This window comes from Callithrix jacchus, chromosome 5 (genome assembly GCF_049354715.1).
Source record: "Callithrix jacchus isolate 240 chromosome 5, calJac240_pri, whole genome shotgun sequence".
Classification (NCBI taxonomy): Eukaryota; Metazoa; Chordata; class Mammalia; order Primates; family Cebidae; genus Callithrix; species Callithrix jacchus.
The window spans coordinates 69238634-69251579 of NC_133506.1; the positions used below are offsets into that span (position 1 = coordinate 69238634).

Sequence of the window (12946 nt, forward strand, 5' to 3'; positions counted from 1 at the left end):
GGGAGTTTGTGAGTTTGTTGGTCTTTAAAGAAAACAGAAGGTTTCAAAGAGAGGAAAACAAAATGCAGTGTCGTATTCTGGATTAGATCATGGGCAGAAAAAGGACATTAGTAAAAAACTGGAGAAATCCAAAAAGCAGCTGGAGTTCAGTTAATAGTACTATACCAGTGTTAACTTTTTAGTTTTGACCTGTGTACAATGGTTATATAAGATGTGAATGGCCGGGCATGGTGGCTCACACTTGTAATCCCAACACTTTGGGAGGCTGAGGTGAGCGGATCACTTGAGGTCAGTAGTATGAGACCAGCCTGGCTGACATGGTGAAACCCCACCCATCTCTACCAAAAATACAAAAATTAGCTGGGCGTGGTGTTGGGCACCTGTAATCCCAGCTACTTGGGAGGCTGAGGCAGGAAAATTGTTTGAACCCAGGAGGCGGAGATTGCAGTGAGTTGAGATCGCACCACTGCACTCTGGTCCAGGCGACAGGGCAAGACTCTGTCTCAAAAATTAAAAAAAAGATGCGAACATTAGTGGAAATGGCAAGAAGGGCAAATGGGAACTCTGTTCTATCTTTGCAACTTTTCAGTAAATCTAAAGTTATTCCAAAATAAAAGATGTATTAATTTTAAAAAAGAACAAGAGAATAAAGTGATCCCACATCTAATTTGACACTTTCACCAGCACTTTCTTTTACACTTCTTAGCCCAGAGTCTTTAGCTTTCACCTAAAGACCAGGAGGGTGGGCTGCATCCAACACTTTGGACATCCATTGTGGAGGCCAGGGTCGTCTTTGCCCCTGTGACTCTATCTGGGGATGGATCAGGGTCCAAGACCAGGCCTACCAGGAAGATCTGGGTCATGTTGTTGGCAGTATTGCTGCACACTGTGGGGCTAGTCATCCCACTAGACTTCATTTTCTTTACCTATTAGAGAAGGAGAACCTGCCTGGGGGATGGGGGGATGGGATGGAAGGGTTCAATGAGGTCATATCTGTCAAGAACCTGGCTCAAACCAAATAAACAGAGGTTTTCATTCTCCCTTCTGTTTCTCCATTTTTTGGTGAAAGGAATGAGAACCATTTCCTTGAAGACTTGAGACCAGTGGTTCAGTGATAGCTTTGAGGGCAGGAAACTGCCCGTAGGGAGTTTGCAACAACACAGTGGCCCCTCCTCACCCATGTCCCACTTCCTGGGGTCCAGAAAATGTGGACTTACGGGGAATCTTTTTACTAGATGGTCTCTAAGACCTCTTGGAGTTTTAACATTTGGATTCTTAAGGAAATTGTGGCATGGCTGCCCCTTTTCCCTGCAGGTGGGGCAAGCCAAGTCTGGGGGCTTTTTTATGGAAGCATGGAGGTCTTCCTGGCTCAGTAACCCAGAAATCCAAAAAGCTAGAGCTCCCAGGGTATTGAATCTGGAGGGTGTAACTTGTGGATGGCTGTTTACCTGTAGGTGGCAGTGGTGACACAGGAATGGGTGTGAGGGGTGGGCGCTGGCAGAGCTCCTTTCAGAAGAGCTGTAATAAGGATAGAAGTAACAGCAAGGAAAGGTCCTCTGTATTAGAGGCTCTGTCAGGTATTTTCTGTATTATTTAGTCTCCTCAAACGGCCACTGTGCGAGAGAGTGCTATTGTTGCAGCATTTTACAGCAGTCCAAAAGGCTTAGAGAGGTCAGGTTATTGCCTGCAGTTAACACAGTAATTGGCAGAACTAGGACTCACCAGAATCTGAGTTCACATCCCCTGTTCCTGGACTTCATTATGATGCACATTTTTCCTGCATTGGGGGAGTACTGGGGACAGCTGGGAACCCAGCTCTCATCTCACCAGACTGCCCAGTGCCTGTCACCGGGGAAACTCAGAAGGGTTTATAGTCATCATTTTACTTCTAAAGGGCCCTCATCAGCATAAAGTCAGGCTTTCTTGGCATGAAGATACCCTGCCTCCAAGCAGCTTCCAGTTTAGGTTGGAGACCAAGAAGGTACTTATGGCTCATTAAGCCAGTAAGATTTGAAAAAGCTCTCAGAACAACATTAGAATTTGTTTTCAAAGTTCAGTCCTTGCATGGACTGTACCACCAGGTGCTGGAGCCCATCAGAGGGCCTCTCTTGTCGGCAGTAGCAAAGAAGGCTCTGGAGAGGATGATGGATGGGAGTTAAAGATGGGCAGATCAGCTGGAGAGAAGGCTTTCCAAACTGCAGAAGCCTGAGGTGACTTTCTCAGGGCTTACAAAGACCTGGGGATCCTGATGTGGCTCCTGTTTTCACCCTCTTGCAGATACCCAACTTTTCTGTGGAATGAGGACTCAAATGGATCTTCTCTTCAGCTTTGTTTGCTCTCATGGTGTATGACTGTGTTTTATAAAAGTATATGTAGGTGCAACGATGCTGGCTTTCTTCTATTCAACATGGCATTGGAAACTGTAGCCAGAGCAGTTAGGGAAGAAAAAGAAATAAAAGGCATCTAAATGGGAAAGGAAGAAGTAAGATTATCTCTGTTCCCTGATGACATGACTTTACCTGTAGAAAACCTTAAAGATACCACCAAAAAAATGGCTACAGTGAATAACATAAATTTACCAAGGCTGCAGGATATAAAAACAACATTCAAAAATCAGTGTGTGTTTCTATTAATATACTTTAACAATGAACAATTTGAAAAGAAAACAATTCTATTTACAATAGCATCTAAAAGAATAAAATACCTAGGAATTAATCAAGGTAGCAAAAAATGGTGCACTGAAAACTATAAAACATTGCTGAAGGAAATTAAGACACGAATATATGGAAAAACCTCCTGTGTCCATAGATGAGAAGACAATTTATTTTTAAGACAGACTCACTCTGTTGCCCAGGTTGGAATGCAGTAGCACAATTATGGCTTACTGCAGCCTTGATCTCCTGGGCTCAAGTGATCCTCCTGCCTTAGCCTCCTGAGTAGATGAAACAACAGACATGAGCCACCACTCCTGGCTAATTTTGAAATTTTTTGTAGATACCGGGTCTCCTTATGTGGCCCAGGCTATTCTTAAACTCCTGAGCTCAAGCAATCTTCCTATCTCAGCCTCCCAAAGCGATAGGATTTATAGGCACGAGCTACCATGCCTGACCTAGAAAACTAATTTTTTTTTTTAAATGGAGTCTTACACTGTCACCTGGGCTGGAGTGCAGTGGTGCAATCTCAGCTTGGATTTTTTTCAAGAATCGCTTGAACCTCCCAGATTCAAGTGATTCTCCTGCCTCAGCCACCCAAGCAGCTGGGATACAGGCACCCGCCACCACATCTGGCTAATTTTTTGTATTTTTAGTAGAGATATGGTTTCACTACGTCAGCCAGGCTGGTCTTGAACACCTGACCTCATGACCCACCTGCCTTGGCCTCCCAAAGTTCTGGGATTACAGGTGTGAGCCACTGCGCCCAGCCTGGAAACTAATATTTTTAAGATGACAATACCACCTAAAGTGATCTACAGATATAATGAAATCCCAATAAAAATTGCAATGAGCTGGGTACAATGGCTCACCCCTGTAATCCCAGCACTTTGGGAGGCTGAGGCAGGTGGATCACCTGAGTTCAGGAGTTCGAGACCCAGGCTGACCAACATGAAGAAACCCCATCTCTACCGAAAATACAATATTGAGCTGGGTGGGTTGGCACATGCCTGTAATCTCAGCTACATGGGAGGCTGAGGCAGGCGGATCACCTGAGGTCAGGAGTTCGAGACCGAGGCTGACCAACATGAAGAAACCCTGTCTCTGCCAAAAATTCAATAATGAGCTGGGTGGGGTGGCACATGCCTGTAATCCCAGCTACTTGGGAGGCTGAGACAGGAGAATTGCTTGAACCCAGGAGGTTGAGGTTGCAGTGAGCCAAGATTACACCATTGCACTCTAGCCTGGGCAACAAGAACAAAACTCTGTCTCAAAAAAAAAAAGTTGCAATGAAGCCGGGCATGGTGGCTGGCCCATGTATTCCCAGCTACTCAGGAAGCTAAGGTGGGAGGATTGCTTGAGCTCAGGAGTTTGAGTCCAGCTTAGGCAACATAGCAAGACCCTGTCTCTGAAAAAAGAAAAAAAGACCAATGGCATTTTTTTTCAGAAATAGAAAATCCATCCTAAAATTCACATGAAATCTCAAGGGACCCCAAATAGCCAAACAACCTTTATTATTTATCTTTTTATTTTTTTGAGATGGAGTCTCACACTGTCACCCAAGCTGGAGTGCTGTGGCATGATTTTGGCTCATCGCAATTTCTGCCTCCCAGGTTCAAGCCATTCTCCTGCTTCAGCCTCCCAAGCAGCTGGGACAACGGGTACGCACCACCACACCTAGCTAATTTTTGTATTTTTAGTAGAGACAGGGTTTCACTGTGTTGACCAGGCTGGTCTCAAACTCCTGACCTTATGTAATCCACCTGCCTTGGCCTCCCAAAGTGGTGGAATTACAGGTGTGAGCCACTGCGCCTGGCCCCAAGCAACCTTTAAAAAGAACAAAGTTGGAGGACTCCCACTTTCTGATTTCAAAACTTACTGCAAAACTACAGTAATCACAACAATGTGGTATTGGAATAAGGAAAGACATATGGACCAATGGAATAAAATAGAGAACTCAAAAATAAACTCTCCCATATATGGTCAATTGATTTTCAAGAAGGGTGCCAAAACTATTTAGAGGGGAAAGGACAGTCTTTTCAACAAATGGTGCTGGGAAAACTGAATATCCACATGCAAAAGAATGAAGTTGGACCCTTATCTTCTACCATATGCAAAAATGAACTCCAAAGAGACCAAAGGCCTAAACATAAGAGGGAAGGGAAAACTATAAAAATCTTAAAAAGGGGAAATCATGGCCGGGCGTGGTGGCTCACGCTTGTAATCCAAGCACTTTGGAGGCCAAGGCGGGCGGATCACCTGAGGTCAGGAGTTCAAGACCACCCTGACCAACATGGTAAAACCTCGTCTTAAAAAAAAGAAAAAAATAATAAAAAAGAAAAGGGGAAATCATGACATTGAATTTAGCAAAGATTTCTCAGATATGACACCAAAAGCACAGGCAATAAAAGAAAAAAATAGATAAATGCGACAATCCAAATTTAAATCTTTTGTGCATTAAAGGATACTATCAAGAGAGTGAAAAGACAACCATAAAATAGGAGGAATTAATGTTCAAAATATAAAAGGAACTCTTACAACTTAATGACAAAAGAAAAAACACGACATAGTTTAAAAATGGGAGCAGGCATTGTGGCTCATGCCTGTAATCCTAGCACTTTGTGGGGACCAAGGCCAAGATCACTTGAGGCCAGGAGCTCAAGACCAGCCTGGGTAATATAGCAAGACCCCCATCTCTACATAAGTTTTTTTTTTTTTTTTTTTAATTAGCTAGGTGTGGTGGTGCATGCCTGAAGTCCCAGCTACTTGGGAGGCTGAGGTGGGAGGATTGCTTGAGACCAGGACTTTAAGGTTGCAGTGAGCTCTGATGCTGTGATTGGTCCACTGCACTCCATTCTAGGTCATAAAGTGAGATCCTGTTTCTTAAAAAAAGAGGGGGGAGCAGAAAAGTTTGAGTAGATATGTCTCCAAAGAAAATCTACAAATGGCCAAAAAGCACATGAAAAAATGCTCAACATCAGTAGTCATTAGAGAAATGCAAAACAAAACCCAGGATCCCACAGTTGAAATGCTGGTACTAATGTTTGATCTTAGTTCTGTCTCTAAAACCTGGGCATTTGCATGATATAGTCTCACCTGCTAGCAAAGCCTGAGTTTAGATCTGAAGTTAATAACTTGGAGGAATTCTGAAACTACCCCATCCTAACTCTCAATTCATGAAAGGATACCTTCACCACTATTTTAACAAAAGTTTAATACAACCCACACTTCTGCTGATACTGGGATAATAACGTAGAAGACCTTTGTGCAAACTGGAAGTGTCCTTGTTTTACTGGATGCAGCTATGGTGAAGTGACACTTGTTTTTTACGTAACATACTAGTTAGAACTCACACATCCAAACAAAAGAAGCTATACTTTACAAGCAGTGACAGCAGACTCCAAAAATATAGCCGTTGCTCAAAACATTTGTGCAACCGTCTTCTGTCTGCATCAAAAAGCCTCATTGTTTTATTTATTGCTCTTTTTAAATTTTTTAACCAAAAAGGATATATCCCTAACCTTTTCTCTTTATTCATCATACTTGGCACTCAAAAACTCAAAGACTTTTGACCACCCAGGTGCTTCCAGGTGCCCTGCCAAGCCACTGCTCTGAGAAAGCAACCCCATCCCCAGATGGTGAGAATCTGACTTCAGATGAATGCAATACACAGGCAGAGGACTGGTCAGGGGCTGGGAGGCTCTTGAGATTTGGAGAAATCTTAAGCAAATTTAGTCTTCAGACGGCATCAGGCTGGCAGGTACAGATGCAGTATTTCTACTTGTCTACCAGATGGGGTAGGTGGAGGAGGAGAGGAAGGGATGAGAATGCATGTCAGCAATGGCTAAGAGCCAGATAGGCCCCAGAGATGCCCTATCCCTTCCCTGCCCTTTTCATGCATGTGGAAAGAGAGTAAAAGTCATAAAGCCAGCAAGGAGCACACCTGGGCCTATCAGGGAGAAATCAGAGCCACCTGAGGGAGGGCAGGCAGGGCTGGGAAGAATGGGGGTGGTGGTAGGCACCATCAGTTTGGTTTAAAAGAAGAAAAGACTGAGGGCAGAGGCTCCAGGAAGGTTAATGGGGAGAACATGATGTAGCCACTGAGACAGCAGTGTGCCCTGTCACCCTGTGGCTTATCCAGAGGCAGGATGAGCCCCAGGTGTGCTGGAAGCCTGCAGCAATGAAATGGTGCCTGCCTCTGCCCCTGCTCTTTCTGCAGCTGTCTCTGAACACCCCTCCTCTTCAAGGTGTCCACTCGCAGAAGAATAACTCACTACCTGGGTCACACACAGTAGGGGCATGTCTGCAGCCATAAACCCAGCAGCCTCCTCTGGAGGAGACTCATCCTGATGGAAGCAGCTCTGCCTGAGGGCCTGGGCTTGCTACTCTTTTGAGCCAGGAAGGGGAGAGGCCAGCTGGCCAGGGGGTAGTCTTCTCTCCCCTTCACAAAACTCAAGCTGTGGCACACTCTCATGGAGAAGAAAGTACAGAGATTGCACTTTGGTGGGGCCACAAAGGATACAGTCTTGGGAGGCTTAATAGAGGAAATATTAAATCAATGAAACCTCATTTCCAAGTTCGGTTTAGCAGCAGAATCCATTAACCTTATATTCACCCTCTCCTTTCCTCTTATAATACTGGGGAAGGGTTCAAAGGCATGATAACTTATCCTCAGGGTCAGTGCATTCTATTCAATTACTGGGATTCGAGTTTTCAAGCTAAAGGATATATACTCATTTTGATTGTAAAGAACAAACCCAAAAAGAATGCTTCTTTATTTTCATTTTGCAGAAAATGCCACACAAACACAACCATGGGTATTTAGCTCTGCTGAAACAAGATGAGGGGAGTAAGGCTGAGAAAGGAGCTCAAATCAGTTCTGCTTTTTCTCTTCATAAAAGAATTTCCAGCAAATCAAGAGCAAAGCTGGATCTGATTGCCTCTAGAACTAAGGCCACTCAATGTGGGCTTCGTCACTCAGTCTTGTCCCCAGGCCACAGCAAAGCAAAGCTCAGTCTCATTTATTTTGTCACCTAAATCGTCAAAACCTAAAATAAAACCTGGTGCAACTGCAGAAACACGGTGCTCTAGAAAGCAGTGGGGCAAGTCATTCCCACCAGCCAACCCTCTGGATGGATAATTGTAAAGTGCTGACCTCTCTGGTGACATACTAATGGTCAAGGGCTGGGCTGGGCAAGAGGCTGGGTAGGGCGGGCTAGGTTGGGCTGGACTGGACAAGGCAGGGCAGCCTGAGCTCGGATAATCAGATGCAGCTCCCATTAAACCTTCAGTGTGAGAGCAGCATAGCATCCTGATGCCGTTGCCATGGCATTTTCTCTCGCCTGGTGTCGGACCCAGGCCAGGATGCCCTGAAGCCTTGATGCTGACAGCAGTGATAGTGCTGGCTCTGAGCATGATTATCTGCCCACCCACCCTCCTGTGCTCTCTGAAACCTAAGGCAGCCCTGTTTAGAAGAGCCTCGCAATCCAGTGGCTTGGCTTTTTGGCTGCCGCTTTCTACACTTTGATGTTAAATATAGTGACTTCAGAAACAGCTAACACCAGAAGGCAAAAGAGGGCTGGTTTTAGCATTTTGCATTCAGCAACATCCTTTTAGTGAGAATGGAGAAGAAAACAGCCAAATCATCTACCTCTCCAATTATTAAGAATGTTGGGGCTGGGTGCGGTGGCTCATGCCTATAATCCCAACACTTTGGGAGGCTGAGGTGGATAACCTGACTTCAGGAGTTAGAGACCAGCCTGGCCATAATGCCGAAACCTATCTCTACCAAAAATACAAAAATTAGCCAGGAATGGTGGCACATGCCTGTAATCCCAGCTACTTGGGAGGCTGAGGTTGCAGTGAGCCGATATCACGCCATTGCACTCCAGCCTATGCCATGGTGCGAGACTCTGTATCAAATAATAATAATAATAATCCCTGATTCCTACCCCATACCATTCAAAGTAGAACCTCTGAGGCATGAGGCTCAGGTATTGGTTTGCTCTAGAAGCTCCCCAGGTGGTTCTCATGTGCAACCAGGGCTGAGATCCACAGGTTAGAGGAAGGGATGCTAACACAGTCATTCATCTGGTGTAACTATTGCACTGCTGCCAAGTGCTGGGTACTGGGGACATAGACAGGAAGGCAAGACAGACCTAGTCCCTGCCCTCATGGAGCTCACAGCCCAGAGGGGGAAGGGAGTCAAGTGACCCTGGTTCTAGTCCTGGCTCTGCCACTGATGATCCTGAGCTCCTGTACCTTTTCCTTTTCTTCTGCAGGCCCTAAGTGTCCTGTCAAAGGACGTTACAGACCCAAATGATCTCTGATCCCCACTCTGCTACTCCCCAACTCAACAGTCCATTGACCTATGTATAATTTTTCTGCCTTTTTTGATGGTGGTTTTTAAAATACACATAACATTCAATTTACTATTTTAACCATTAAAAACAATTTTTTTTTTGAGACGGAGTCTCTCTGTGTCACTCAGATTGGAGTGCAGTGGTGCGATCTTGGCTCACCGCAATCTCCGCCTCCTGGGTCCGAGGGATTCTCCTGCCTCAGCCTCCCAAGTAGCTGGGACTACAGGCACATGCCCAGCTAGTTTTTTGTGTTTTTAATAGACATAGGATTTCATAGTGTTAGCCAGGATGGTCTCGATCTCCTGTCCTTGTGATCTGCCTGTCTCAGCCTCCCAAACTGCTGGGATTACAGGTGTGAGCCACCAAACCTGTCCAAAAAAATGAAACAGGATCTTACTCTGTCACCTAGGCGGGAATGCAGTGGCGCAATCATATCTCACTGCAGCCTCAAACTCTTGGACTTAAGCAGTCTTCCCGCCTCTGCCTCATTAGTAGTTGGGACCGTATGTGCAGGCCACTATGCTCAGCTAATTTTTAAATATTTCGCAGAGACAGTGTCTTGCTCTGTTGCCCAGGTTGTTCTTGAATCCTGGCTTCCAGCAACTCTCCTGCCTCAGCCTCTCAAAGTTCTAAGATTACAGGTGTGAGCCATCTCGCTTGGCCCATATTAACCATTTTAAAGTGTACAGTTCAGCGGCATTAAGTACGTTCACACTGCATGCAACCATCAACACTATCCATCTCCATAACTCTTTCATTTTCCCCAAACTGAAATTCTGTGTTCATTAAATAATAACTCCCCATTCCCCCTGCACCCCTTCAACAGCCTCTGGCAACCACCATTCTACTTTCTCTCTCTAAATTTGACTACTCTATGTACCTCATATGAGAAGAATTATCTAGTATTTGTCTTTGAGAATGGCTTATTTCACTGAGTGCAAGGCCCTCAAGGTTCAGCCATATTGTGCATGCAATAGGATTTCCTTCCTTTTTAAGACTGAATAATATTCCATTATATGTGTATCCAATTTGCTTATCCATTCATTAGTTGATGAACACAGGCTGTTTATACCTTTTGGCTGTTGTGACTAATGCTGCTATGAACATGAGGCTGTAAATATCTCCTCAGGGCCCTGCTTTTAATTCTTTTGGGTATATACTCAGAAGTGGAATTGCTAGATCATAGGGTAATTCTATGTTTTAACTACCATACTGTTTTCCCCAGCAGCTGTACTTACAGTCCCACCAAAAGTGTAAAAGGGTTCCAATTTGTCTGTGTCCTTGCCAACACTTGTTATTTTCTATTTTTTTGATAGTAGCTGTCCTAATGGGTGTGAGGTGATACTGCAATTGATTTTTAATAATCCCAGTAGCAAATACCTGTATAGTACTGACTGTGTGCCAGGGTCTGTTCTAAGTGTTTCATGTGTATCAGCCCATTTAATTTTTATAACAAATGTATCAGGTAAGTACTGTTGTTTTCACTAGCTTTGGCACCTAGAAGTTAAATAATTTGCCCAAGATCATACAACTAGTAAGTAGCAGAGCCTGTATTTGAACCTAGGTAGTTTGGCTCCAGACTCTACAGGCTCACAAACCTAACATCCTCATGTTTGGGGTGATTTTTGATGGCTTAGGCCTGTCATGAGCTTTTCAGTCTAGAGTTTAGTGAATGAAGAACCTAGTTATAACACCAGCCCTCAGGCCAGGACCTCCTCAGATGTTCTCTTTTGATAGCAGCACCCCTAGAATGGCTGTGTTGGCTCAGCCATCTGTTCGGGAGGAGAATGTGGTGGTTCTGGTCTCTTCCCATTTCTTGCCAAGGCTCACTTATTCCAGGAGAAATGTAAACCCATTTTCTCTCTGATTTCACAGAAAAGGCAACAGATGGCTCCCTGCAAAGTGAGGATTGGACATTGAATATGGAGATCTGTGACATCATCAATGAGACAGAGGAAGGGTATGTGTGCCCCCGCTCTCCTGGGAAGCCTCTCTCAGCTTCTAGGGGTCACTCAAAGCTTGTCAGGGCCTAAAAGTGGCAGTTTTCATTTTTTGTTTTGTTTTTAGTCTGTTTGTTTTGGCATTAATAAGCTGACACTCTGAATTATCTGTCCTTTTTGTCTTCATCCCTCCCCCACTTACCCAGTGGCAGTGCTGGAGGTAGAGCAGGGAAGACCTCTGTTAATCACCTGCTTTTAATCACAAGTGGAAATGAAGCTGCTTGATTACTTGCTTCCCAGTGGCCAATAGTCTCTGCGCCCAAATGTCACTTCTTCCCTCCCCCTCTCCCTGGCCTCTGCCACTCCTTCACAGCCTGTCTCTGCCCTGGTTTGCCAGGAGTCAGAAAGCACCACAGTGTCCATGGAGGGAGGTCCAGGGCATGGAGCAGACACAGCCAGGAGTGGGAAAGTGACGTGAATGTACTTAGCCCACGTTGCCCCTCCTGCATTTCTGCACTGCTGGATGCATTCTTATTATTATTTCCTGTATCTTCTTCTGCTTTATAGATGCACTCTGTACTTCTTCCAAACTGGTCTGTATCTAGCCCTACGCCCATACCACGAACACTTATTTTACTGTAAGCATGCCCTCTTAAACAGTTTTCAGAGTGGCAAGGAGGGCAGCTGGGACTCAGGCATCCCTGGACTAGCATCTCAGCACTGTCACTCTAGCCTTGCCACGTGCAAACTGGGGACCAGCCCCTTGAGCTTGGTCCTGCTTTTTTGCAACAAATATTTCTTGAGTAACTACTTTATGCCAGGCCCTATTATAAGTACTGAGGACACTGCAGTGAACAAGACAGACTCCTTCTCCTTGGGGAGCTGCCAGTCTAGAGTCAGGAGGCAGGCCATAAACAAGATAATTAAACATTATAACCTGTTCAGGTGAGGACAAGACTGTGGAAGGGAGATGGGAAGAGAGGAGGATGGGAAGAGAGGAGGCTGGTCATGACAGTGACCCCTCGACAGTTTCTCTTTGAGCTCTTCAATCCCGCTAATCTTTCAGCTCCTTGAATTTTCCACATTTCTGGGCCCAGCTTGAAATTCTCCACAAATTTGAGCAATACACAAAAATATTGGCAACTCTTATTTTCCAGTGAATTGCTCAAACATCTCCATGGTTCGAGGGCAGGAAGCCCAGGAACCCCGGGAGCTTCCTCATTCTGAAGGGGCTAATGCCTTCTTTTTCAAACCCTCAACTCCCAGAAGGCTGGTCACACACATCCTGCTCTTCAAGTGGTCCAAGCTCCTGTTGCTCCCTTTTTGAGCGAGAGCACCTCAGTGATTCCTGATAATGTTCTCTCCTTGCCTCTGCTGTGAGGTGTCTCAAAATATCTTCCTACCTGGATGCACTGGCTCATGCCTGTAGTCTCGGCTATTCAGTAGACTGAGGTGGGAGGATTGCTTGAGGCCAGGGGTTTGAGACCAGCCTAGAAAATGTAGTGAGACCCCATATCAAAAAAAAAAAGTTTCTTCCTAAGTGGGAGAAACTCCTATTAGTTGGACTGACAGTAGGTTGCCCCACCTACACCTTTGTGCCCTCCCTGAAGGGTGTCTGACCTACTGTCCCTTCTGTTCCCATCACCTCTCTAAGTAGATCCCACCATTCACTGGATCTGTTTGAATCTCATTTTTCTAACTCCCTTCCCTCCTGAATTGAACAAGTCCTCTGTTACATGATTTCATAACCTGTGTTGTACTGATGCTCATCACAGCTTAAACTTACAAATCTGTGGGACAGTTATTAGTGTCTGTCAGGCCCTGCAACCCCTATGAGGCTGTGAGCTCCAGGAGGATTTCCATCTGTTTTGCTCACCGTTTCGTTTCTAGTACCTAGCACAATGCATGTGATTAGCTCTTGATAAATATGTGTTAAATAAATGAATAAAGGAATGAAGTCTCTAAGGCACTCCTAGTCTGATGAAGAATGCAG

At 45.0% G+C, this 12946-nt stretch overlaps 1 protein-coding gene across 27 annotated transcripts in view; it reads left to right on the forward strand.

The window, feature by feature from the left end:
- TOM1L2 (target of myb1 like 2 membrane trafficking protein) overlaps positions 1-12946 on the forward strand; it is a 125258-nt gene that overhangs the window by 55505 nt on the left and 56807 nt on the right. For 19 of the 27 annotated variants that reach the window (XR_013535457.1, XR_013535458.1, XR_013535459.1 and 16 more), the window contains exon 2: positions 10889-10973. The exons of the other annotated variants lie outside the window; for them this stretch is intronic. Coding sequence is in view for 16 of the 19 variants with exons in the window: in XM_078372553.1 (XP_078228679.1) it covers positions 10889-10973 (85 nt within the window). In the remaining 3 variants the exon portion in view is untranslated. The remainder of the gene's footprint in view (positions 1-10888; positions 10974-12946) is intronic. 27 annotated transcript variants of the gene reach the window in all.